At 60.8% G+C, this 26,706-nt stretch overlaps 2 protein-coding genes across 2 annotated transcripts; both read left to right on the top strand.

Moving 5' to 3' along the window:
* Nucleotides 1-10,067: 10,067 nt before the first annotated feature.
* Nucleotides 10,068-26,104, top strand: PRRT4 (proline rich transmembrane protein 4). Its single transcript, XM_088129072.1, has 4 exons — nucleotides 10,068-10,353; nucleotides 13,318-13,881; nucleotides 14,192-14,311; nucleotides 23,798-26,104. Exons 1-4 carry the CDS (start codon nucleotides 10,068-10,070, stop codon nucleotides 25,504-25,506), a joined length of 2,679 nt encoding a protein of 892 aa, XP_087985198.1. The 3' UTR covers nucleotides 25,507-26,104.
* Nucleotides 16,872-18,311, top strand: LOC103063377 (adenylate kinase 8-like). Its single transcript, XM_015890297.1, has one exon. The coding sequence runs from the start codon at nucleotides 16,872-16,874 to the stop codon at nucleotides 18,309-18,311; it is 1,440 nt and encodes a 479-aa protein (XP_015745783.1).
* Nucleotides 26,105-26,706: the final 602 nt, after the last annotated feature.

The following is a 26,706-nucleotide window of genomic DNA, read 5'->3' as shown; positions in this document are numbered from 1 at the left end:
GGGAAGCGGCGGGAAGGGGCGGGGCGGCCCGGAGCGCCCCAGGCGAGGCGCCGGCGGAGGAGAAGGGCCGGGGCCGAGCGGGGCCCCGGGGGCAGCGCGCGCCCGCCCGCCGCGACTGCCCCCTTCGGGTCCTGCCGCCCGGTGTTGCCGCGCCTCCCGGGGGCCTCCCCGGGCAGCCCCTCGAGCGCTGGGAGGCGGCGGGAGGCCCCGCTGCTGGGCGTCGCGGAGCTCCTCTGGCGGCTGCAAGCGGACGAGCCAGCCCGGAGAGCAGCGGGGACCCCGTTCGGGGCCCTCCTCCGGAGCGACGAGCGAAGGGCCGCGCGCGCCGGGCATCACCCGGGAAGGGCTTCGGCCGCCCTCGCCGCAGGCCGGGGTGAAGGGGGGCCCGGCCTTCGAGGCTCTCTGCCGTGCCAGCAGGGTGGGGGGCCGCCGTGGGGTCAGCCCGGAGAAGGAGCGCCACGCAGAGGAGGAGGACTGGGCTTTCTCGCCACGGTCGCCGGGCGTCTGCCTGCGAGGAAGAAAGGGGCCGACGAGTGGAGCCAGGCCTGGCCTGAAAACCCCGAGAGGCCTCTTGTGGCGCCGCTGATCCGCGGCTCTCGCCGTCGCAGAACCCCCGGCGCTGCGCCGGATCCTTTCCTCCCCCCCTCGGTTCCCACGGAGGACAGCCTGCGCCCTCCCGCACGAGGCAGCTCTGGATACTCGTGGGCCACCGTCCTTCCTCCCCTCCCCTCCCGTCCCCTTCCCTCCGGCGAGTGAAGCCTCCCGGCTCCTTCGACGCCTCCTCACAGGGTTGGCGTTCAAGCTCCGGATCATCCTGGAAGCTCTCACCGGCTCCGGTTTCTCTGCGCCTCTCTCACGTCCGGTGCCCAGACCCGGGCAAGAGCGACCGAACCGTCCTCGAGTGCGGCGGAACCGCCGGCTCCCCTGACCTGGCCGCGGCGCTTTGGCTTTGCCGCCCTGCTCGCTCGCGTGCGGCGTGAACCTGGATCCTTCTCACGAGGCCCTCCTAGAGCCTTCTCACGTGCGCTGCCAGGTCTCCTAGGTTTGCCCCTGTGCCACCTGCTGTTTCCTCTGCGAGGCCTCGCGGTTGACCTGGCCCGGTGTCCAAGCCTGTCGAGGTCATTTTGTCCCCACAGGTATTAGGCAGTCCCCCGGCTAAAAATGCTCGTCCCGTCTTCATTTTTAACTTTGTGGAAGAGCCCTTAGCCGGTGACTTGATGCTGCCCTGCACAGTGACGCAGGTATCACGGGGACAGGGTGGACAGGTGGAGATCATTCAACTGCAAAACCACCCACCGGCCCACGTCTGCCCGGGCTAGATTGCTGAGCTGAGCCTCTGGCTGCGTTCATGCTACATTGGCATCTGCCCCTCAAGTTGGCATCCGGGTGGGAACAGACTCGGGGCAGGCCTTGCTCCAGAGCCTGGCTGTTTTAGGAAGGGGCAGATCTTCTTGCTGCCAGCGTCTGCGTCCACCAGAGGGTAGCAGAGCCTTGCGAAACCAGTTACTAAGCAACACGGACTTGTGACGGGTGGGCGGGGCATGCCCTTTGTATACCTGTACAAATGCATCTTGCCCCACACATGGCCACAACCTAGTTTCACCCACTTTGGCTGCTTCTGGCAAATTTTGAAATGGTAGCACTATATGCTTTCCTCATGTATTTTGAATATCGATCATAGTTCTCTTCTATTGATCATAGTTAGCTTTCGGGACAATAGTGCATTTTGCCTGGCTGTCTCCCGAAAAGGGGCTTCCATGACACCTCCTGCCCCTTATTTGCCCGTCTCCATGTGCATTGGCATGTGCCAATCCAGAATGCCCAGGACATCACAGGGGGGCGGAAGGGCACCCACAGGTTGCTCTTGACTTGCTTCTCAGTTATCCCACCTTTTCTCACGATGGAATCTGTCCCTCTTGACCCTCACAGCAACCCTGCGAGGTGGGTTGGACTTGGTCAGGACAGCCAGGTGGTTCCACCCTCCTCAAGTCAGGATTTGAACCTGGAGTCCCCAGCCCTCCAGTGTTGTGGCCTGGCCATGCCCTCTTCGCCTAGACCCCACCCTTCACTGCTGCTGCAGGTTCCTCCGGTCCAAGGAAGAGGGTTCAACTGGCAGCCGAGTCCCCAAGGCGGTGAGAGCCCACTGGCCCCACTGCATCTGGCTGCATCTGCATAGAGGTGTGCACACCCCTTGGCCTAATCCCTTTTGGGGTGAGCAGCTGTGTGCGGCCTTCAAACACACGTTACACACTTGCACAGCTGCTCCATACCAAACCACATTTGTCTGTCACCATTTCTTCAGGGACGCCATCTGCACCTGTTGCCTTCCCCTTGCTTTGAGTTCCACCCCATTTTCATGCATCCCTTCCCCATTTCTTTTCCCAGCACTGCAGCTCCTGGGGGAGCACTTGGCCCTGGTTCAGAAGGAAGAGCAGGCAGAATTCTTGTGGGCTCTGCCAGCTGCCCAGTGCCCAAACTGCAGCAGTAAATGGCCCCAGCGCCCGGGAGAATCCCTTGGCGTCAGAGGAGGCAAAATGGCACCGCCACCTCACCGCAATGACGTGTAGGACGACAGGTGGGGAAGTGGGTAAAGCAGCTGCCCCATTGCCTGCTCCCACAGCTGAAGGCCTTGAACTGTTCAGGAACACACTGGTGCCTCGCCTTGCAGAAACCTGTCCTGGTGTTTCAGGCATATCAGGACCCCTGTAAGGCCAGGAGGTACCCTGCAAAGTAAAGCTCAGTTGGGCTTCAAAGCAGAAGGTCTTCTGAAGGGGAGCAGGCACAGATTGAAATGGCCATGGAGGGCGGCTACCAGGGAGCAGAGTCCACAGCCCATAGGGGAGGAGGTGCGGCCCACGCACAATGAAGCATCGCGCACAGAACACCCAGCAGCACCTCTGCTGGCAGACGTTGGAAAACACTTGATGCAGAGCAAGGAAAGACAGGCTGCCAAGCTGGGGCAGGTTATGTGCTTCTCCCCGCCCCCCCAAAACTGCTAGCGAGGCATCTTCATTCTGCAGCAAGCAGTTGCGTAGAGGAGCCCATCAGCTCTCTGACCAGAGCAGTGAAAGAGGCTGCGGGGCCGGGCGGGTTAGTGAGGACCAGCAGCCCCTTCCCCGGGGGCTCAGACGTGGCTCAGGATTCAGTACCCCAGAATGCGATCGTGATCAGAGGGAAAAAGATGTGTCCGCTTTGTGGTGACGGAAGTGCTCGGAAGGGGCTCACCCATGTCCTCTCCTTCCCTCCAGGCAGGACCAGGAATGTGGTCTCACGATGCAGGAGGGCAGGCTCTGGCTGGGACTCCGAGAGGCCAAGAGCGGAGGGAGACGGTGGATTCTCCTCCACCAGGTGTTTGGACAGAGGCTGGGATGCTTTGGGCTCTTCCACGCTCTCTTCCAGATCCTCTGAGATTTCGCTTTTGTAAAAAAACCCGAAATGCCTCTTTCTCCACCTCCTTTCATCCCATTCCAGACTCCCAGGGGGTCCCAGGCAGTGTGCAGTCCCAGCGGGGGCCTTTAGCCAGGGCAAGTGCTCCCTCCCCACCAGTGGTGCCTCTGCTGCTGTTAGTTGCTCTCCGGTCAGCTCGCTCTTCCTCAGGCAGCTAATTCTTGCTTCCCCCAAAGCGATGGCCAGCGAGGGAGGGGGCTGGACGGCACGCCATGGCAAGGAGGGACACGGACTTCTCCCTTCCCTTTCCAGAGCTGCCCCTATCCTGCTGTCCCCACGTGAAGGAAGCCAGACGCCACACGGGCTGGGGTGGGTGGAGGAGGCCGCTCCAACAAGCAGACCTCCCGCCTCCCTCCCGGAGGGCTCTGCCAGGGCTTTGCCTGCCAAGAAAGCAGGGCAGGGCGGCTTCAGTTTGGCCTAGATGCTCCCCCAGCACAGGAGCTTGCAAGGATCTCGGCCAGCCGAGCCTGGCATGCGTATAATTCTGGAATTGCAGAGATGGGCAGGTGCCCCCTCAGGTGGAAGATGCTCGTGGGGCTCAGCCACTTAAAGCCAGCTTGTGAATGGACCTGCCATTAAACCTCTGCCCGCAGCCTGCCCAGATAACCCTGGCTGGAGCTGGTCTTGCGTGACTATCTCCTTGCCCCAGAGGGCCTCCCCACCCCACCCAGGGCCTCAGAGGCTTCTCAGGATGCTTGGGGTCTGGCTCCTGTCACGGGCACCCTGCCAGCCAGTGCCCCTATTAGGAGTGCTTCTGCCCAGAGATGTTCCTCCCTTGGCCTTCGCCCACTGCCTGGGTGGCAGCAACGAGAGCTGGGAAGGCGCCAGGAGGGACCCTCCCCTCTGTTCAGACCCAGGCGCTTGGGAAATAGGGGCAGGGGGACAAAGGCTCAGGGAGACCTTGAGCCCCACAGGGCCAGCGGCTTTCCTCAGCCTCAGGATGCCGGTGGAGTGTTGGACCACCGCAGTCAGGGCCTTCTGGGGCCTAGTGCTTGATACTGGATTCTGAGCCATGGCCTGGTTCAAATTTAGCCCTGCCCGGTAGTTTCTCCCAAGGCCAAGTGGCTCCTGTCCAGCCGTTGCAATCCCAGTGGCAGCTGCCACCTCCCAGGGCAGCAGCTGCCACGTGCCATCCCTGGGTGAGGCCTACCCGCTGGGGGACTTGGTTACTCTGGGAAAGAACTTGTCAAGGAGGTCAAGTTGGACTCTGAATGCTCCCGGTCCGGGGTGAGCAGTCTGCTGAATTCCTGTGGTCGTGCACAAGGGGGGCAGCAGCTCCCTCCCCTCCCCTTCCCCGCCCACCCACTGCCCACATGTTACTGGTGGTCAAGGCTGTGGCACCACCAGCCTCCCTTCAAGGCCAGGGGGACTCAAGGGCAATGCCGCCCTTTTGGAACACTGGGCAGAGTGCCCCCCAGCGCCTGCAGGAGGATGGAGTGACCCCTCTTCTGAGAGCCCAGAGCGAGCGCCTGAGGCCAGCGCTTCACTCACCCAATGCCCAGGCCGGCCTTCTTCGCCAGTCTTTAGGGCGATCCACACTACTAGCTGTAGCGTTATCTGCTGGGCACCCTTGGGTGTCTGTGTCTCAGCCACCGACTGGCCCGCATCAGGAGTTCCCCATGGCAGAAGGGTTTACAGCATCTACTCTTCAAGAACTGCCCTGCAGCGTAGGCTAGCCTGAGTGGCCAGGCCGGGAGGGGGTCTCCGATCCTAGGCCTACAGCGGAAGGGGAGCCTGGCTGCCCCGTTAGGTCAGGCTGAGCCCATCCCCTCCTGCAGGGCCTCACCCGCCCACCGCTGAGTGGACCGCAGCGCCCTGCAGCCAGAGGCTCCTTAGACCCCTCGCCTGCCTTCCAGGCCCAGGGCAGGGACCTCCTGGGGTCTGTCCTGCAACGCTGCGGAGCCCAGCCACGGGGTGCCGTGGAGTGGGGGGCGCCCCAGGCCAAGCAGGAGGAGCAGAAGAAGGGGCCTGGAGGGGCCGACGCGGAGGGCTTAGGATCGCGCCCACCGCCAGGACCTGCCGCGCGAAGGTGCAGCAGGTGTCCCCAGCCCGGCGGGCGGGTCGGCAGCGGCTGCGCGGGCATCGCTGGGGCGGGGGCGGTCGCCGCTCCGCCTGAGGGAGGGTTGCGCGCGCCGGCGGCCGCGTGGACGCGCCCAGAATACGGAGCGGCTCCCCGCCTCACCGTGGGCAGGGGGGGAGGGGAGGGGAGAGGGAGGGCGCCGGGCGCATCCCTCCGACGGCAAACAGGGAGGAGTCGCCGCTGCCGCCGCTTGTCCCCCGGTCTGCTCGCCCTCCCGCTTCGCCGCGGAGCCAGGCGCCTGCTGGGCGGCATCGGAAGGAGGCTGGGGAGGCGCGCTGCGGGCCGCCGCTGGTCAGCAGCAGCCCGGTCGGGCCGGGCCAGGTGAGCACTTCCCGGCCTACTGCGTCCCGGGCCCCGACGGCGCTGCGCGAGTCCTCTCCCCGCGCCGGCGCCAATAAGGCGGGGGCAGCCGGGCGAGCGTTTCCTCGCGGCCGTTCTCAGCCCCGCGCCTGGCCGCGAACCCCGGCAAAGCCGGGGAGCTGCGCCGCGGGTCTTGCTGTCGCGCGAGGCGGCGGGCGAAGCGCGCGCGTGAGCGAGGGCGAGGGCTCCCTCCAGCTCCGCGCCTTTCCCCGCGCGGCTCAGTCTGCTCGGCGGCGGCGCTGGCTGCCCCCCGGGCGCTGCAACGCCTTCCCTGCGGGCTCCCCGCGGCTCTCGGGCCCTCTAAACCCCCGGCTGGTTTTGCAGCTTTGGGGTCTGCCGAAATCCCCTCCTGCCGTTGCGGGCAGCGCGCGCGCGCGGCTTTTTCTGGGTCCCCGAGGTGGGACGCGGTGACGTTCGTTGGCTTCTTTGGGGGGGTGCTGGACAAGATACCACTTGGCCGGCTGGCGTGACCCATCTCCTCGTGCCCTCCGTGGGTTCTTCTGCGGCCTGCGGGTTAGGAGACTTTCTGTGTCCGCCTGCGCTTGGAGGTCCGGATTCCGGAGCAAGAAGTCCAGCTCTGATTCGACTCCACGGACCTTGGGGGACGCCGGATTGCGGGAGGTCGCTGGCGAAGCGCACCGCATCGTTGAAAGGAGCTGCGAGGACTTCTCTGTGGAGCAGCAACCACCCCCCCTCCCACCCCCGGCTTACAAGGAGGGCGCAGGCTGAGGGGAGGGGAGGGGTGGGCCTGGCCCCAGCCCCAGCGTCAGAAGTTTGGGTGCTCCGGAGACGGCTGCCGTTTGAAGCCCTCCAAGGCCCGGGCGGGGCTGCTTCGGAAGGGCACTTAGAAGTGCCCACCGGTGAGGCTGTTCCCGGAAAAGCTCAGCCGGCCAGGCCTGGCTAAGACTTGGGTGAGGGGCGCCCGGGAGCTCTCAGGGCAGAGACCCCTTTGCGCGCGGCTTCCGAGGAAACCTCCGCGGCCCCGAGAGCCCGGGAGTCGGACACGCCGGAGGCCTCTTTCTCTTGCTCCTGTCGGAATGCGCTGGAAGCTCCGCCGGGAACTGCCGGGCAAGTCATCAGATAAGAGGAAAGGCAAAATCCGGCTGGACTGGAGGAGAGGCTCTTCACAGGAGGAGGGCGGCGGGGGGGGAGGGCTTGAGAGGGAGCAGCCGGGCTGCCTCCTCCAACCCCTTTGGGAGCCCACCCGGGAGCCCCGGGGAAGTGGGACAGGGGCCTCCCTGAGCTGTGCAGTTTTTAGCAGGAGAGGAACTGGGTTTGCTCTGTTCCTGCCCCTCCCTTTTGCCTCCGGGCCTAGAAGATCTCATATACTTGCGGGGGTGGGTGGGGGGCACACTGGTGACTGAAAAACACTCTGTGCATGCAAAGCAACGCGAAGTGCTGCCAGCCCCAGCATCCCCTCCCCTGCCCCCTTTCAGGAAGAAGAGGCAGCACCGCATGTTCCAGGGGGCTGAAAATGGAGGTGTCCTCCTGATCCCCCCATCTGGCCGCTGCCCAGCGTCTGCCAGGGCACCGGCAGCAGTGGGTGGGTGGGAGGAGCCCATCCCCGATCCCATTGCTCTGCCCTCCGCTTTCCCCCTTGGCCGCTTCCTAGTTGGGCTGGGCAGAGCTTGGTCTGCCCTTCCTTCGGGCTAAAGCCTTAGATGAGCCAGGCCTGTTGAGCCCCTGGGCCTGGTGGGCCGGCATTGCCACTTGGACGGCGATTCCCAGCAGACGGGCCAATGGCTGCACTGAGTGTGGAAATGGCGCTGCCCATGCAGGGGAAGGGGATCAGGCTGGCAGGAGACCCCTTGCCCCTGCAAGAGGGTGAAGGACGGGGCATCCGAGGTCCTGGGGGAGCTGGAGGCAAAAGAGAGCAGGCTGCCCAGCATCTCCCAAGAGGCAGGCGGAAGTGGCTCACCCGCAGCTCTGCGGCCCCTCGGGAGAGACCCCCTGCCCATCCTAGCCCTGGCTGTAGATGATGTAGCAGAGGCAGGTCAGACCGCGGTGGCAGAAAATCAGGGGGAGTCTGGGAGGGCCTTGTCCGACTAATACCTGTTACGGAACTCACCAAAACAGTTGCCTTTCAATAAAATTTGTTTGCTCTCAGACTCCTCCTGATTTTCTAATCCTGGCTTGAGACATCACCTACCATACCTGCATATCATGGCCTGTGGCTCTGCCTCCTTAGACGAAGGCAGGATGCAAAGTCTCTTAATGAGTGGACAGGCAAAGCAGTCGCCCCTTGCTGCTCCCGCTCCTCTTCGGGATGAGCCTCAGTTTCCCCTGGGGATGGCTGGCTCGTGCCTCTCCCTGGCGGGTGAATGGCAAAGCGGCTGGGGCCGCGAAGAAGCTGGTCTGCTTTTGGCACGTGGTCCGGCCTGACGCCGGGCAAGGAACGTTGTGCCAAAGCCAGCCGAGGCCCTGGGCAATTGTGAGGATCGACTGACCGTTCTGGAGTGTCTCTGCCCCCCCGCCAGATGCAGAGGCCTTGCATCCCTTGTGCCCAGCTGCCGCACACTGACCGTCCGGGTTCACCGCACGCTAGACGAGACCCAGATGGAGGGGGGTCGTCTGCCGTTCACCCTCCTGTGGGAGCTGAGCTGCTGCCTTGGCCGGCTGGGTGAAGCAGGGCGCCTCGAGCCGAAGCTCAGTTTGCTTGGGCCCAGCAGCCATCGTGAGGCATCAGTCAGTCCGAGCTTAGGGTTCAGCCGCTTGTGCAAACCCACCCTTGGGGGGTGTCACACAACGAATGTTGGGAACGTTAGTCCAGGACAGCCGGGAAAGGCCACCTTGGGAGGGGAGAGGCAGCCCTGAAATCCCGGCTGCTGGGAGGGGGGACGGGCTCTGGCCCCAGCCCAGCCGGCCGGCCGGCCGTGATGCAGCAGCTGGACCAGACGGCCTCGGGCCCGATCCAGCCTCGGGGCTCTTCCGCAGACGCGTCGATGACCTCCAGCGCAGCGTGTCTCTGCCTCGGCCCTTGAAGGCATGCGGACCTCGCCTCCCAGAATTCCCCAGCCAGCAATGGATTCTGGGAGGTGCGCGGCCTGCCCGTCTTCAGCGCTGAGAAACGCTGCTCCGAAGGGCTATTGGCAATGGTCTGGCTGAGTCGCACGGGGTGCGGGTGGTTCCCACAACGCGTCACCACCCAGTCGTCGGGAGTGCTGGGCGGCCGTGTCCGTGCCCTCCGCTGGGATCGCCCCGAGCGTGCTTCCTCCTTGCTGTTTTTTGCGGGCGCGCTTTGTGCATCGTGGCAACACGCCCAGCGAGGCCCCGTGGGAGGGGGCGGCGATGCTTTGGCAAGCTGCGGGAATCCAACCAGCGTTTTAGGATGTGGTGTGAAGTGGGCCGTCTCATTCAGCCATCGTGGGGGTTATTTGTTCAGCCTGAAGGAGAATTAGGTTGTTAACCTCAGTTTAACATTAAACATGTGTAACCCACAAACTGGGTTAATTCAATAATCAAATTTACCATGTTGTGTGAGCCCTACATTAACCTTGGTCAACTTTTAAGTTTTAACTTTTTTGTGGCTTAGCCATTATATGAACTTGGTTTGTTTGATTAGCTTGGGATTCAACATGTGTGTAAAGCATGACACAGAAAATGGCACTAACTCCATTTCTGCGCGTGCAAAGGGTGTGGAGCCATCAGCCAACTAGCCTGATGGGCTTGGTTAGCACATCCTGCCCAGCCACCAAAAAGGCTCTTCGTGCCAAACGCAGCTCCTGAGCTGCAACGTAAGTGGGTAAGCAAGCCCCCCACGTCTGTTCTGGGGGCCCCCACCTCCACACGAGAGCTGCTTTAGTGCCCAAGCCAGACTTCCAGCCTTTGCAGACGCTGAGGCGTTGGACTGCTGCAGTGGCACAAGCAGTGGGGTTGCCATACGGCCTCACCAGGCATGCAGCAGAGCGCAGAGGAATCCTGCTTGTCCTGGCACCCGGCTGGCAGGGGCGTGCCCACAAGGCCTCCAGCTCCGGCGAGAGCAGCTCCTTTGGGCTGGGCTGTCAGCTCCATCGGCTCCTGCCTCTTCATCTGTCAGCCCACCAGCCGCCCCAGGCAAGGGAGGCTGAGGAGGTGCCAGCCGGCATTGGACCCTGTCGCTTCACAAGGCTCAGCTGAGCTGCTATGACATCCTGGGGGGGGGGGGGGAGATTCTCAGCACAGGAGTGCCCACGGCTGGGTGATGTCCCCATTTCTCTTCCTCCTGAAAGATGGGGAGGGCCCTGAATCTGCTCTCTCGGCGGGCATCCCAGATCTGCACAGAGCATTCAGCGTGTCCCGAGACAGCCATAGGATCCTTCTGCCCCAAGGGTTTCTGGGCAGGTTTGGAGTCACAGACGAGGTCACTGATGCCAACGGGATTCAGGGAGAGAAGAACAAGAGGTCATCCAGGGCAGCAGCCGTGCCACCCCCCAGGCCCTCTGGAACTATTGGTGGTGAGAGGAAGGTGCCCAGACAGCTCAAACACGGTGAGTGAGCAAGAGAGCTGAGGCCCCAATTTTATGAAGGGCCCAGCCTGCAGGGAGCCTCCTCTCCCTCCCCTGTGAAGGAGGCCTGTGGGGGTCCATCTCCATTGAAGGAGGGCTGTCTTGGGCGAGACAAAGACAACCTCCCTCTCCCAGCTGCGGCCGTCTGAACTCTGCCCTTCTGCTTTTCCTCCCTTTGTCAGTGGGGTGGGGCATGGCTGGGGCTCTTTTGCTGTTTGGCGACCTTGGGGGGCTCATAGGGAAGAATCTCCTCTCCAGGTGAGGCCCAGAAGCTCAGCCTCTCTCAGACAGCCCTTGGGGCTGACTCCTGGGCAAGGCAGCCCAGCCCAGCCCAGCCGACCAGCAGCTGGAGAGCCTTCTGGGGACTTGCCACTGATCCCCGGACCTGCCCCAGAGAGGCCCCTAATGCCATGGCTCAGGGCTGGCAGGGACTGTCCCGAAGACCAAGATCCTCGGTTTTCCATCTGCTGGACTCAGCTTGTCTCCAGAGGCGAAAGACAGTGTGGCAACTGAGCCCACCGGACTCAGCCCGTTCCACAGCAGTTCAGCATCTGGCCTCCGTGGCAGAGCACCATGAAGTTCCAGGAACAGCCGGAATCCAAGGGCTGCTCCACGAAACACCCTCAGTCGGGACAACTGAGAATCTAGCAGCTGCATTACCATGTGCTAAGGATGACCTTGGTCAGTTCTGAAGGTGTGGTGCAAACCAGGCCTTAGGTCAGTTTAGGGTTGACGATATTGTGCAATGTGAGGAAATTCAGTGATCGGGGTAGGTGTGCTGTGAACCCAGCTGACAACCTTGTTTCCTTGTGAGATGCTGCTCCTGGAGACTTGCTTGCCTGAGACTGCAGGCAGGGTGGTGAATTGGGGGGAGGACAGCGGACCTCTTTCTTACTTACCATCCCGTTTCCAGAGCCCACCCAGGGGATGGTCCTTCCCCACCAGACAGCTTAAAGGATGAAACAGAAGCACCCTCACCTTGCAAGTAGCAAATGGTCCAGAACCTGGAGAGAACGTGGCTCTCCGTCCCAAAGCGAGCTTATGCACGCATCTTAAAGGTGCTGCTGGTCATCTCGGTTGGAACTATCTGAGAAGAATGACCAGAGAGGCCTTTCTAGGGATCACGTGTGGGACTTCAGGTGGTGGCACTGCCTCTTACAGCCTTTTCCAGACTGGCGTTGAACTCAGTTCCTCTGATTGCAGCCAGTGAAGTCCAAAACCGCCAGCCACTCTGACCGATACCTTGGCAGGCTGCCGGGGTTGGTCTTGGCCTCTTTGGTGGGTCTTCCTGCCCCTCCCAGCTCACCTCAGCCTGGCTGAAAAGTGCCGGCCACAAACTGGATCCATCCAGCGGAAAGAGCACGTGCCAGGTTCAGGGCGAATTCACGCCTGATCTCCACTTGCCGGAGGAGCCGTCCACCCAGTTCATGCTCCTGTCTGAACGCTGGAGTAGAAGCTGTCGCCCCGCGTGGCTCTCTCTGCTGGTCCTCTTGTCACATTTCCCACACGGGCCCCATCCATCCCCCTTGGGCTTGCAGGATCTACTTTGACTGCTCACCTTGGTCCTCCAGTGCTGGGGGAGGCAGGGTGGCGCTGGGGGCCTGCCAAAAGAGCCCCGTGCCCTAGAAGCAGAAGGCAATCTCTGGCCGGCTGAGAGCGCCTTGCTTCGAGTGGACTCTTCCTCCCACAGTGGCCCCGAGCATCCAGGAGCGAGAGGGGCCTTCGCTGGTCCTCTTGTAGAGTCGGATACCGGCGTGCAAGAGCAGCCGTGGCGGAGGGCGATTCTGGTCCTCTCAGGCCAAAATGTCCACGTTTCAGGTGCTTCAGGTGGTAGGTGTGCGTTTTGTTACGAATGCCAGAAATTGGAAGATGGAAAGTCTGCCTTGCTGCTGCTTCTGTAGGATACGGGTCAGACATAAGTGTCCTCGGTTTTGACCTGGAAGCAGCTCCCATGTTGCGTGTGTTGCGATGTGTGCAGAGGCCCTGGGTTGCCTACACGTTTATTCTTGGTGCAGGAGCACGTCAGACCAGTGACGCACCTGTACGCCTGCTGCGGTCTTGCGCCTGCCCTTCCGCAGCCCCGATTCTTGTCCTGGGTTTTATTCCTCTTGCATCGCTCGTTTGTTCAGGTTGCCCAGCGGCCTGGTGCCCCGGGCCTGATCCTCCGCTGGGGAAGAAGATGCAGCTCTCCGGCTGCCCGGCACGGGGCAGCCTTCCTTTCCCGTGGCTGGCGGAGGGAAGGAGGCCTTGCAGTGACGGCTGCCAGAGGGGCTCCTCCATCCTTCCTCGGGGAAGCCCCGGGAGATGGGTCAGTTCTGGAGGTTCCCATTGTGCTGACAGAGCTAACTTTTGCTATTTCATCTCGTCCGGGCTCGGCTGGTTTTGCATTTGGTCTGCGTGTTTTTAACAGTGTGCGAATGGGGGGGGGGAGCAGGTCAGGAGAGGATTCCACTCTTTCCTCCCTTGCTGTGGCCCTTGGGACAATTCTCGCTCTGAAGATGTTGGGGGGGTGGGGCTGGACTCTTTCCAGGTTCAAAACATGGAGTTTCTCTGACATCCTGGTCTGGGTAGAATGAATCCATGGGGAAGGAAAGAACCAGTTCCCCCCCACGGGTTCAGGTAATGCCTGAGGCTACTTCTGGCTTTGACATGCATGTGGGTCAAGAGGAGCAGATCCTGTGGGTCTCCTTGCTCTCCCCAGAGAAGGGCTGGGCTGGGCTGGGCTGGACTGGTTCCAGACTCAGTTGGGAGCTGGAAGGGAGGAGAACATGAGACGGCCAGCACCGCGACTGGCCTCCCTTCTCTTCCACTCACCCTCTCTGGCCCTCGGCACCAGCTCCTGCCTGATGCTCTTCCCTTCCCTTCCCAGGTCCTTCCTGCCAGCGTGAGACGTCAGACAGAGGCCAATGTGGGAACTCCTGGTGCTGCTGTGCCTGCTCCCGCCAGGGTCTGGGATGTCCCTGCCCCCTGCCCGGAATGAATCCAACCTGGAGCTGCAGACCCCTCCTGTGACCCCCACCCTGCTGCCCACACACACCGAAGCCCCCGCCTTGCTGCTGAACCTGGGGCTCAACTTCCAGGTGAAGGTGCGGAGCCAGGGGAAGGGGCCGCCTCACAAAGGGCCAGGGAGACCAGCCAGCAGGCCCGCTCTGCCCCCCAGCCTGCCGCCCACCCCTGCCCAGTCCCAAGCAGAGGGCCCGGGAGGCTCCATGGGGCCGGGCACCAGCCCAGCTGAGAAGCACACCCCTGGTCCCACCACCCAGGCGAGCAATGGTTCTTCCTCGGCACGTGCCCCTCCTGCCCTCTGGGCCTCAGCTCACCCCGTCCAGCCACGGGAGCACAGCCGCGAACTCGAGTTCCAGGTGGACATCGGCCTGACCGCTGGGCTTGGCCAAGAGCGGGGCTCAGTTCTTGGTGGCGGCGGCGGCAGCAGCAGTCACTACCCTGTTCTGCAGGACCCACACCTGCCCGGCCTCCTCGTGGGGATTGCCAGCCAAGGGGGAGCCACTGGTGAGTATTGCTGAAGACCTTGGGAGAGTTGGGGAGGTGAAGGGCGGGGGGGGATGCTGCGCAAATGCGTGTTCTGATGAGGACAGGAAAGGGAGCGACACCAAGCCCCCACGAGCAGGCAGTGGGGAGATCCAGCATCCCACCTCTGCAGGGTGAAGCCAGTGAGGGGTCGGTGCAGGAATGGCTCAGCCCCACCGCCCATGCCCTGGGGCACCATGCCTGTGGCTGGAGAGGCAGAAGAGAAAGGGAACAAGGGCTGGGGCCCCAAGCTGCCCTGCTGGCCCCTTTCCACAGTCTGGTCCTTTGGCAGGTCTCTTTGGATTCACGCTGCCTCCAGAGCCGTGGAAGCCCCCGGAGTGGAATGTCACAGGCGGCCCCGAGGAAGAATCTGGCGACCCCCACCCCACTGCCGAATGGACCCTGGGGCCAGGTAAGAGTATAACTGGGGAGGCCAGGCCTGCCCTAGGCCCCCCTTCCTTTTGTGGGGCTTGCACTGGGCGTCAGTCTTCCCCCGCTGCCTTCCCCCGTCAGCCAAGGAAGAAGCCCCTGGGGGGGCTGCCGTGGAGGGCTGCCCAGGCGGTCCAGGAAGCTCGCTAGGAATGCAGCAGCAAGATGGGCGGGCGGGTGGGCGGTGACGTGGGTCTCCTCCGGGAAGATTGATTTCTCTGGATTCTGATGGGGGAGCTGCCATGGGGCCCCTGGGGCCCCGCCAGAGGGCATCTGGTGACTCCCCTTCTTCCTCCAGGTCTTGCCTGGAAATCTTCCTTGGTCTGGAAATAAAGCTTTTGGACTACTTGTTGCAGCTCGGTCTGCTTGACTGGCAGGGAGGTTTCTCAAGGAAGGTGGTCGAACAGTGACTATTAACAGCCCTCGGGCTTTGCTGAGATTTCTTTTTATTTTTTTATAATTTTAATGAAGGACTTTTTTACAAAGTTAAAAGATAAACATGAAATAATATAGAAAAAAGGAAGAAAAAAGGAAAGAAAAAGGGAAAAGTGTTGAAAACAATAGAAAGCGAAGAGAAAAAAAAAATTAAAGAAGTGACTTCCAATCTTCTTTGTGGCAGTTATAGACATACTTGAAACTGTTTCCCCCCTTCTAAATTACTTAATGTGGTCCCCTTCTCCCCATATTCCCCCCTTATTAATCAGTAATTCCACAAATCACCAGTTCGTTTTTATCCATTTTCAGCAAAAAGTCCATAAAGTGTTTCCAGTCTGTTGTAAAAGTAGTTGTTCTTCCCTCCCTAAACAAAAGAGTCAATTTAGCCATTTCTGCAAGTTCCACCGTCTTCACGATCCATTTCTCCATTGTGGGAAGTGCCAAATCTTTCCACCTTCATGCATATAATAACCTGGCTGTGGTTACCATTATATAAAACCAACCGTCCAGGATCTTTTCTGATTGAATGTCTGTAAGTCCTAGTAAGAAAAATTCTGGTTTTATCTGAATGTTGACTTTTAATACTCTCTGCATCATCACGTGTATTTGCATCCAATGTTTTTTTGCTTTTTCACAAGTCCACCATGTACATGGTAAAATGTCCCTTCATGCCCTCCACATTTCCAACAGCCGTTAGAAGTGGATTTTGCTGAGATTTCTTGTGGCAAAGCAATTGCACCTTGCCCCCCCCGCCCCCACTCAGTTGCTTTGCACCTACGTAATGCTCGCCATGCAGGAATTTCCTATGGAGGAATGTCTGAAGCAGAGCAGAATTTCTAGAAGGCTTCAGTTGAGAGCAGAACCCATTTCAAAGCTTCAGAATGTAGGATCCGAATTCTAAGGGACGAAGGTTCAGGGTTCCGGACTGTGTGCTCATGCCCCGAATTCCAACCCTTCCACGTAACAACAGCCAGAATGGCATGGGTTGTGCTTGTGGGAGAATGAAAGCAGGGAGTCCGTGCCGGGGAAGAGAAGGAGGGATACAAACTGGGGTGGGGGGAGGGGGCTGCCCGGCCTGGCCTGCTGGAGCCGCAATCCAAAGCCCGTCTTCTGCATCAGCAAGAGCGTCTCTGGCTGCAAGAAGGCCAAGTGGGCGAGACCTTCCAGTGCCATCTTCCTTTGCCCCTTTTGCCCTTGAGCATCCCTCCCTGGTTCCGTCATGGGAGGGGGAGCAACTTAAGAGAATCCCTAACTGAGCCCAGGAAGACTGATGCCTATTGGCTTGTTTAGGAAGTTGATACCGCTGCCCATCTTAAGTGTGTAACTCTGGGCAGCGAACAATACATGCCAAGGCAATAAGAACCCATAACCTACCAAGGTAAGGCAGTCCAAGGAAAAAGCAGGCAGGACCCAAGGCGCCATGCGACATACACAGACACGTGTGCACACATCCCCTTCCACGCCACACCTGCGGAGGACAAGCATCCGCCTTTCTCTTTATATCCACAACAGCCCTGCACATCCTGGATGATGGGCGCCAAGGGACATTAACTTCAAAACAGGCAACCAGTGCCACCTTAGGTGCCCAGAGCTGGCACAGTGCCACCTGCAACTCTGTCACTGCAGGTAAGCGCTGTCTTGTGAGCAGTCTGATGGATGATGGCAGGCCCGCTTGGCTGCTCCAAGGGGCATCTTCTCTGAACTCCCCCAGCCATTGGCAAAGCCACTTCCAAGCAGCTCCCGGGAAGGAGAGCTTCTGTGTAGCTCCTTGCTTCAGCCAGAAAGTCTGCCTGTGTGTCTCAGAGAGATCAGAGGCATCTTAAGGCCCGTGAAGCAAAAGTGAAAAATGTGGTGGGACAAGGCCAACAGGAACAACTGAGGCTGAGCAGAGTCGTCCTCGCTCTGATCTCTTGGGTGACATTCAAGGGAGTAGGCAGGCATCTCCCTTGAGTGCCCTGGGCTCTCCCATAGGGGGTTCTCTGGCTCAACCAGATAGACTGTGGCTGGCTGTTCCGTGTGCTGATTCCATCGCCAGAAGCACCTGGCAACCTTGGAATGCGAAGTCTGTTTGAGAATCTGCTTTACTGGGCAGCCTTCAGCATTCGGAGATGGATGCCACCAGCAAGCCGCACCAGATCCCCCCAGAGATGGGAGTCTATGCTGAAAAACACAGCATCTTCCAGATCATGCAGAGCCTGATGGAAGCTCTCCTCATGTCCCGGCCTGCCAACCCCATTGACTTCATGATAGAACACTTGAAGAAGGACAATGAGGAGGTGCCCAGGGTCTTTATCGTGGGACCCCCAGCCTCTGGGAAGACAACCATTGCCCGCTGGATTTGTAAGCACCTCAGTGCAATATACCTTTGCCCCGAGCAGCTCGTGCATAGCAAACGGCTGAAGAGGGCCAAGGAGGCTATGGCCCATCAAACACATGGGGAGAAGATCCCCGATGAGCTGTGGGCTTATCTCCTGCAGGAGCGCCTGCGCAGTGTGGACTGTGAGATGGATGGGTGGGTGCTGGATGGCTTCCCACAGACCAGGACACAGGCCCTGGAGCTCCAGACTCTGGGCATTGTCCCCCGGCATCTCGTGGTCCTTTATGCCCCAGACACGGTGCTGATAGAGAGGAACCTGGGAAAGCTTGTGGACCCCATCACCCAGGAGGTATACCACACCACGTTCGACTGGCCGGCAGACTTCACCGTGCAGAAGCGCCTGGTGAAGCCAGGAGACATCTCAGAGCAAGCCACTGCTCGGCGGCTTTTGGAGAGCCACCGCCACATCCCCGGCATTATCCAGACGTACCAGAACAACTACAAGGCTATCAACGCTGACCAACCTTGCGCTGATGTCTTTGCCCAAGCCCTACATTTTGTGCAGAGCCGTCCACGGTCCAATGCCCCTTTCACCCCCCGCATCTTGCTCCTGGGCCCCCCGGGCAGTGGCAAAAGTTTGCAGGCAGCTCTGCTGGCCCAGAAATATGGGGTGGTCAACATTTTCTTTGGGGACCTCCTGCGGGAGAAAGTGGCTGGGGGCACAGCCGTGGGCAACGTCATCAAGCCCTTCTTTGAAAGAGGCTACCCTGTGAACGACAGCCTCGCCTTGCACGTCCTCAAGGATCGGCTGGCTCAGGAAGACTGCCTGGCCTACGGCTGGGTGCTCCACGGCTTCCCTCGGGACGTGGACCAGGCATCACTCTTCAAGCAGATTGGCACTGAGCCCAACCGGGTCTTCTTCCTCAACCTGCCCACAGAGGTCGCCTTGCAGCGCATCTGCCAGCGTGCCACAGACCCTGTCTCGGGGGAGAGGTACCACACCATCTACAAGCCCCCTGTGGATGAGGAAGTGCACCAGCGCCTGCGCCGGAACCCCAAGGACGCACCCAGCCAAGTGGAGAGGAAGATGGACATCTGCAACCAGCAGGTGGCCGACCTGGAGGAGCACTACGAGGGCTCAATTTTTCTCAACGCAGACCAAGACCCGTACACCATCTTTGAGTACATTGAGAGCTGTCTGATCAAGCCACTGCCAGTCGCGAAGCTGTGATTCCCAGAGAGAGGCCTTCCATGGCTCGCCAGCATCGCCCCGGCAGCAAGCACTGAAATGGACGGCGAGGTGGAGGGTAACGTGTCCAGCACCGATTAGAGAATAAAAATATTTTGGTGTAATGTGGAAGCCATTGCTGCTGCTTGTTTAAAATATTCCCTGCCTCCTGGGGTCAGCCACCGTGCCCAGGTCCGGCAAGTCGCTGCTCTTGGTGCTGATCTCTGAAAAGAGGCAGCAGATTAGGGGAGAAAAAGTGCCTTTCTGCCCTCTTTGGGGCTCTTTCTCAGCTGTGTGGGAAAAGTAGAGTTGGGGTAACTCTTGAGTGGCGAAGCCAGCTTCTCCCAGTAGTCCTGTGGCCTGTACAGGACCACGATGAATACCTGCCCTCGAGACTGCTCCTCTCTGCCCCCTGAGAACCCAAAAGTCGGAACTGTTACAAGGGATGGGCCAGAGAAACAGGCAGCCATGCCCTTCAGCAGAGGCACGTCCAGGTGGGTGCCTCTCTCCAGCTGACTGGGAATGGGTGGGGCTGTGGTGGAGTCACAGCAGGGGAGCTCCGGGCATCCTTGCAGTCCTCTGTGCTCCTCAGCCTCATTCCTAAGTTTGTAGAGGAAGGGGCAGGTAACCCTAGAGGAGCTGGAGGAGTTTTCCAAAGGGGGGAGACCAAAGGAGTTTGATTCCAGGACCCCCTGAAACTCACCATGTCTCCCCGGTGAGGCTGTGCTGATGCGTTCATGGTGTTACTGAGTCTGCCCCTGGACAGCTTTTGCTTGTTGAGCTTGGCAAGAGGTGCGCGAAAACTGCCCCTTCGGTGAGCTCAGCTTTCCCCGCCTGGCCGGCTGGTGTAGAAGGTGCCGACCAGGCGATGAGAGGCCGAAAGGTGCTGCCTTGCCCCTCTTCTGTTGGTCCAGGGCATCTGCCGTGTTAACAGGGTGCTTGCCCTGCCCCCAGCGTCCGGGGGGCTGGACCTTTGGAGGGCCCTTGGGCTTCCGCAAACTGCCCTGGGCAGGCCAGGCCCGCGGTTCTTCCTGGTGATGCGCTCCTCCCGCCTCCTGGCTGACCTCCCACCTCGATCTTGCTGGGAAGACGTGTTCGCCAGCCTGGGAAGGAGCTTCTCCCTGGCCCCTGAGGGTGGGGGCTTCACCTCTGCCATCCTCTGCGTGGCGTCCCCGGCCAGCCACTTTTCAAGAGGATCCCCTCACGTGGGATGGTCCCCACAGGATCTTTTCCCACTGCCCAGCTGCTGCCCAGGACAAAGGCCTCTTCGGAGATGGGGAACCAGCCTCAGTTGGTCAAGGCCAGTGGTGGCATCCAAGCGATGTTTTCGATTTTGGAGAGCCAGCAAAGGCGCGTGGACTGGCCTACGCAACAAGACACACCAGCAAAACCAGGAGTGTTTCCAGAGAAGAGGAAGGTTGCAAGCCAGGATGGTCTATGATATTGGAGCGGAAGTAGAAAACATGGAACCCTGGAGTGCCCGAGGGAGTGGCCGTGGGCATCCGTCCAGATGGCTCCTGATCCCATACCCCCGGATCCCCAAAGGAAACTGTCTCGTTCTTACAAAAATCACAAGAGCGCTTTCTTGGGGCAGCAGCCTTCACAGGGTCCAGTCCCTTCGCAAGAAAAAGTGACGACAAATTAACTGTACAGCTGGTGACGTCCCCAGAATATCACAGGACCCTAGGACTGGCTCCAGCCCAACCCCCCCAAGCCCTCTATCAGCCCTCCCGGGTGGACGAGTCCGAGAAACGGACTCCGCGGAAGACTAAAAACCACTTTTCTTTAGACTGGGCCTCGTAACACAATCTTGCGAGTGTGGCTGTGCTTCCCCTCCTCCCCCTTTTATATTCATGGGGATTGGGGGGGGTGTCTATCTGAGAGGTTTTTCCAATTCTCCCCCATCACCTGGATTCAAGCAACATGTCCCTCCTTGTTGCTTTGATAATGGATCTTCCGTCTCTCCCTCCAGGTTGTCCTCTTTACTCTCTACACCCTCCCAGACAGATGGCTGTCCAACTTCTCTTGAAAACCTCCAGTGATGGAGCCCCCTCCCCACCCCAACCAGAAGGCAGGTTGTTCCGCCGCCTAACAGCTCTCACGGGCAAGAAATGCCTCCTTATTTCAAGTTTTGATCTCTTAGGTTTCCACCCACTGGTCCTTGTCCTGCCCTTGGGTACATGCAGGATGAATTCACTCCTCCCCCCCGACTGTCCTTCAAGGATTGGGGGTCTGCTATCCGGTCTCCCCCCAGCCTTCTCTTTTTCACCTTAAACACACCCAGTTCCTTTAACCACCCCCTAACACGGAGCCGCCCAGCCCCTCCCCTTCTTTGCTGCTCTTCTCTGCCCTCCTTCTGGCTGCTCAGCATCCTTCCTGCCTCGGGGGGACCAGATCTGGACCAGTACTCCAGGCAGGAGCTGGCCGACCCCTGCGGCGCAGACCTCCACCAGCGCTCCCGTGACCGCAACCCGTGCCTCTTCATGCCGCACGTGCCCTTGGCTCCTGTCAGCAGTGCAACGCTGGAGGAAGAACCTGGGTGGGGTGAGGCCGCCTTTCTCTGTCCAGAAAATGGACACCAATAGGTTTTTCTCAGGAAGTTCACTATCATCCTGCCTCGCAACCACACACCTCTCGTGCACAAAAGCCACAGCACGGGTGGGCTTGTTTTTTGTCCGATTTGGTTGGCAGGAGCATTTCTGAGGACCACAAAGGGGGACACTGTGCGTTTCACCCCCAAGGCAGACCAGGCCTCCTGATCCATTCACAGAAACTTAGAGGGTGTCCTGTGTTTTCCGTCACTTTTTTCTCAAAATACCCACGAAGGAGGAAAACACCAAATGGGCTTGGTGGCATTCGCACAATACACTTCACTGAATTAACCCTTTTTCTGTCTCCATTGGGTACGACACACTCAAGCCACCCAAATGGCCTGGATTCATATACTGCAGTCTGTCCACCAGAATCCTAAACATGGTGAAAACCAACCAAGTCATGCGTTCAGTGAGGGGACAGGGCTGTGGCCCCGAGTCTCTGTCTGCAAGAATCCCCCCAACCCATCTGCAGCGTGGAGACGCTCTGGAAGCTGTTTCTGTGTCCCCCCTGGCATTGCCTTCATCTCTTCCCAGCCATTGCTGAGGCAACTTGGTTCTGGTTTTAAAGTAGCATTTTCTCTCTTCTGCGGGTGCCGCTTCTCGCCAAGGACAGAGACTCGCTTGCATCTTCAACAGTGTGGTTTTCCAGCATCCTCACCGGAGGGGTCAGCCCAGCCCCTACTGGCCAGCCTGGGCTGCTGCACGCGCGTCCCCTCCTCGTCATTGGCCGCAGTCCTCCGTGGCCACTGGGGCTCAGGCTGTGGGGGAGACCAGACCCCCGGCTGCCCCTCATAATGCCCAAGCCATGCTTTGGAAGGTGCCAGTTAGGCGTTACCAGGCTCCTTACATACGTGGTTCAGCCCGCTCCTGAAAGAGTGCTAGACTCTTTTTAAGCATTGAGCATTTATTTAAAAACAGGACCACGGCCATCTGCAGAGAGGGCCACTCCTGGGCTGCACAGCAGCTCAGTTTAAACCAGGAAAGAGAACCAGGTTCTGCCAGCTCTCGCTGCTGCTTCTGTCTCCAAGGAGGGTGCTATGGGTTTCCCACGGCTTCTGCTCACTCTTGTTTTGTACAGCCAGGCATTGTGCAGTTTCTGATATGCGGGGTGGGGGTGGGGGTGCCGGAAGAGCATGGCATTTTACCTACTCCTGTACCATTTTATCCGCTCCACAGGCTACTTCCAGGGCTACCAGCCATGTCGCTGCCATTGCATTGCGGCACCAAAGATGGCTCTTGCCCATTGTGCCTCGCCTTTCTCTCCCCTGGGGGCCCAGCAGATGAGTCACAGCCCTGGAGGAGGGAGCAGGAGGGGAGCCCCCCTTCCTCCCAAGTCCTCCTCCTCGCTGGTGATCTGTCAGCCAGGCTGCTTCTGGACATGGGGCAGAAGTACCACCCCGACTGGGTTGGAGCACCGCCCTGGTGGCCCCCTGTCACTTGGGCAGCCTGAAAGCCCCACCCCAGGCACCAGCTACCCCCCTCGACTCTTCCTCCCCACACATTCAGGAGAACAAGGGTGGTGGCTTGGCCTGCCAGCAGGGACACTTGGTGACAGGCCAAATGAAGCTGGGAAAAGCTGGGGGTCTGGGACAACAGCAGGGGGCCAAGGGGCAAGAGGTGTGTTTGATGTTGCAGGTGCAAAAGGGCAGGACATTTTGGTCTCCTCGTTATTAGGCGTGGATTCCTATGTGGGAGAATCCACCAGCTGGGACCTTTGTGTGTTCAGCATTAAAGCTTTAATGCTGCTGAGGATCAGATAATTGAAGTAAGCATAAAAGGGTTTGCAATGAATGCGTTCATTAATAACGTGGCCAGGGGAGCACCCTTTGCTGGCCACACTCCTTTGTGCAATTCACATGGGCATAATTTCTGGACTGGAAGAGAGCTCCTTAGCAGGCCGGCTGGCTGTGCCCTCAGACGATAGGCTTGGCACATTTCGTAGGAGCAGAGAGGGAAAGGTTGGAAGGGACTTGGAGATCAACCTCCAGATCAGGGCAGGAATCCAGCCCCACAGGATCCCCGCATCTGAGCTCGCCATCTCCCAGCACAGACGGTCCCCTTGCAGAACAGCTCTTGGGGTGAGGACTTCTTCCTGAGGGCCAGCCAGAGCTTCCTCCCTTGTTAACAGACATGCAAATACTCAGCTGGGGTGTGGCATGTCAGAATTCGTCCCCCTTGGCAAGCAGAGCAGGGGCATAGGAGAAAGGAAAGCCCCCCCCCAGGAATGTCTTTGTGGAGCTTTCTCTCTAGGAGATTCTCCAACCCCTGAGGTGGTAGATTTTTCAAGGCAGTTCCAAACCTCCTCATTTGGGTTTGGAGACATTGCAAGCAAAGATGAAGTGAGTCTGTTATTTCATCCCACTGCTGCTATTGTTTTTACTGGGAGCGAAGTCGTTGTGTAGACAAGCTTGTTTAGCAGGTGGGTTGGCACAGAAATGATCTGCCAGAAAAGCTGAAGCAAAATGACACGTTGTGCGTCTCATAACTCGGCTGGGACGAGAGACAGGGTGCTCGCTCATCCCCCGCTTGTCCAAACGCGCCTCTCCTCCTGGCCGGGGGCAAAGCAGCTGCCTCCCGCGCTCCGGCGCGGACCCTGTGCGCTCCCTCCGGCGGACGGCCCTGACGGACGTTCCCAGCCTCCCTGGGGGGGCGGGCAGCTGGCTCCATCCAGCAAGGCAGCGGATTGACCCCAGGAGCTCCCCACAAAAGCAGCGCCGGTTGCACCTATGCCAATTCAGCGCGCCGGACCTTGGCTCGCTCGGAAGCGCCGCTTCCTCTTTCGGGGCGGGGGGCGGCGTTGCAAGGACGCGCCGCGCGTCCCCGGCTCCCCTCGGGGTAGGACCCTAACCCTAACCCTTCCTGGCATTAACCCCTCCTCCTTTCTTCTCTCCCAAGGGCCGGCGGAGTCCAGCGGCAGCCCCACCGCCTCGCCGGGCAGCGAGGACGCGTTCGTGGCCGTGCCCGCCTGCCTGCCCAACCGGCCCGAGGCCTGCGGCTCCCCCCGGCCGGAGCCCGGCGCGCCGCCGCCGCCGCTGCCCGGCGCACCCCTCTTCGTGCCGCTGCACTCGGACTGGGACGCCGCCCTGGCCGCATGGGGGCCGGCCTGGGCGGCCCACGTCTACGGGGCCGGCTCCCTCTTCGCCCTCCTGGCGCTGCTGGCGCTGCTGGGCCTGCTGGCGCTGCCCTGCCGCTGCCGCCGCCGCCTCGCCGCCGCGGAGGGCAGGCTGCTGAGCCTGCTGCTGCTGCTGCTGCTGGGGGCCGGCGGCGCGCGCGCGGGGCTACTCTTCGGCCAGGCCGACGGGCGGCGGCGGGGGCTGCTGCCGGCCGCGGCCCTGCGGCTGCTGCGCGACCTGCCGCTGCCCTGCCTGACCTCGGCGCAGGCCACCGCCCTGCTGCTGCTCTCGCGGCGCCCCAGGGCCGGGCTCTCGGGGCGCGCCGGCCCGCGCCGGCCCTGCCTGCTGTCCCTGCTGCTGCTGGCGCACTTCTCCGCGGCCGCGGGCGCCGTGCTGGCCGCCGAGCGGCTGCCCGCGCTGCTGCTGGCCTCGCGCGGCCTCTTCGCGCTCCTGGCTGCCCTACTCTCCGCCGCCGCCCTGGGCGGCTTCTGCCTGAGGCGGGGGGAGTCGGCGCAGATCTACGACCTCCGGAGCGCGCCCCCGCCGGCGCGCCAGGCCCTCTTCGCCAGCGGCCGCCAGTGGAGCCGGGCGGCCCGCGCAGCCTTGCCGGCCGCCCTCTTCGGGATGCTGAGCGCCGGCCTGCACGCCTACTCGGTGCTGCACGCGCTGGGCTACGGGCTGAGCCCGGCGCTCTTCGGGCCCTGGCCCTGGTGGGCCCTGCAGCTGTCGTGCCGGCTCTGCGAGGCGGGCGTGGGGCTGCCGCTGGCCTCCCTTGGCCTCTACCTCACCTGCTGCCGCTGCCAATGCCTGGCGCTGCCCGCGCCCCGCGCCGCCGCCAAGCCCGCGCTGCTGCCCGGCAGCCTCCACTGGGCGCTGTCCCAGCACGAGAAGCTGCCGGTCTGCGACCCCGCAGCCCGCAGCGAGTCTGGCTACCTCCCGCTGTGCGCGGTGCCTGCGCAGGGGCCCATCGACGCCGGCCCCGGCGCGCCGTCCTGGTCCGTGCTCCGCCTCGCCGCGGAGGCTGGGGATCCGACCGCCGACTTCCACCCGCCGTCGCCCATCGACCTGCGCCGCAGCATCGACGAAGCGCTCTGCAGCGAAGGGCTCCTCCGGGGCGGCGAGGCTTTCTCCGCCTCCAGGATCCTCTCGCTGGGCTCGGCCCCCGAGGGCGACCCGCGCCGCGCGGCTTCCTGCCTGGAGCTGGCCCAGCCCCAGCCCCAGCCCCAGCGCCAGGCTGACCGGGAGGCCGGTCTGCCCTCCGCCGCCAGCCCCAGGAAGAGCGCCGCTGGGCGGTCCCTGAGCCACGGGAGTGTGCCCCAGTCTCTGCCAGCTCCCGGAGACCCAGGCTGGCTGCTGCCCCCGGTCTCCCAGAAGACCCTGGCCTCAGTGGGGCAGTTAGGGGCGCACGCGGCCCTCTTGCAGGAGGAATTCGTGGACCTTAGCCGGCAGATCGATGCTCTCAGCATTGGCAGTGACACCATAGACTTGTAACACCCCCCCCCCCAACCTGGAGGACGGACCCTTGTCCCGGCCTGCGGAATCCAGGCTCACTGTGGAGCTGTGGCATGGCAGCAGTGTTCCTAGCCTTGTGGCGCTCTCCCTGCTGCGCTGGCAGCGCATGGGCTCCAAACCCTGGGTGAGATTGGCAGGAACAGGTCAGCAGAGGTCACTGGCCCAGCAGAAGGCGCCTTCTGCCTTTCCATGTTTTCTGCATCCACGCAATACTTTGAATTGTTGCCAGCAAGGGGGCTGGTTTGGAACACGTGCCGAGCACCCCACAACTAACCAAGCTGTGCCCTGTGCAAATGCAGCTGCTCGGTCTTCAGCAGAACTGGCTGAACATGTTGTGCGAACAGAAGCCATGGGTCACAGCTCTGCCGTTGTGCAGCCACTGTCCTCCCCTGCTAGCAAAAAGAGTTTGCCTCTCCCCCATCTCCTCCTCGCTGGGGACCAGGCCAAGGTGGCCCTGAAATGAAGTCCCCCTTCCTCACCTTCAAAGCCAGCAAGGGGGGCGTGACTTTGTTCTGTAGGGTAGAATCCAACGTGGATCTTCTGTCCTTCCCCAGAAGGGGACAGAGAGCACTAGAGTTTTAATAAAAGCATTTTATGGAGAGCCTTGTCTGCCTTTTGTCTTTGGGAGGAGTACCTGAAGGGGTGGGGGGCGCTTTTCCACTTCCTCTGCCCCTTTTAGGGCTGGGAGCCTCCCTCCAAGAGCACCCAGTGTTTTGGGGTTCAAAATGCCAGCTGGCCACCCTCTTCATCCCAAACCCGTGTCCCAACACCACTGGCGAAGGAGGGTCTGCACCACCCACCCCCAGCAATAGAGCATTAGTACTTTTGGACTGACCGGGTTAAAAGTACAGGGCGGGGGAGAGGTTGGTACCAACCATGTTTGCTTTCTTTGAAAAATGTCAGTTGCTCTGAAATGGCTTTCAATAATTCAGATTTAGTTTCTGCAGATGCTAAGCCCCAACTGGTCCAACCAGGTTTACTGAATCAGTCTCCTGGCTGAGTTCCCACAACCCTTTGAGTGTAACCAAGCACACCTGATTCAGGCCTGGGACAAGGGCAAGCGGACGCATCCTGGCCTTTTCTCCCGACGCAGGCAGAAAAAGTCACGCTCCAGAGGAGAGGCCAGCATGTAGCTTTGGGTAGAAAGCCCCCTGCGCGGCTGGTGGGGCCAGACCGCCG

Source organism: Python bivittatus, unplaced genomic scaffold (assembly GCF_059951505.1).
Source record: "Python bivittatus isolate LINGU-HERP-01145 unplaced genomic scaffold, Pbiv_v1 ctg000730_np1212, whole genome shotgun sequence".
Lineage (NCBI taxonomy): Eukaryota > Metazoa > Chordata > Lepidosauria > Squamata > Pythonidae > Python > Python bivittatus.
This window is presented reverse-complemented; position numbering and strand designations above follow the sequence as displayed.

Bases quoted from the DNA above. Each gene is read 5' to 3' on its own strand.
- PRRT4 (XM_088129072.1), top strand. From the start codon at position 10,068: ATGTCCCCATTTCTCTTCCTCCTGAAAGATGGGGAGGGCCCTGAATCT. The intron at 13,882-14,191 runs GTGAGTATTGCT...GTCCTTTGGCAG, and splicing joins CAGCCAAGGGGGAGCCACTG to GTCTCTTTGGATTCACGCTG. The intron at 14,312-23,797 runs GTAAGAGTATAA...TTCTCTCCCAAG, and splicing joins CGAATGGACCCTGGGGCCAG to GGCCGGCGGAGTCCAGCGGC.
- LOC103063377 (XM_015890297.1), top strand. From the start codon at position 16,872: ATGGATGCCACCAGCAAGCCGCACCAGATCCCCCCAGAGATGGGAGTC.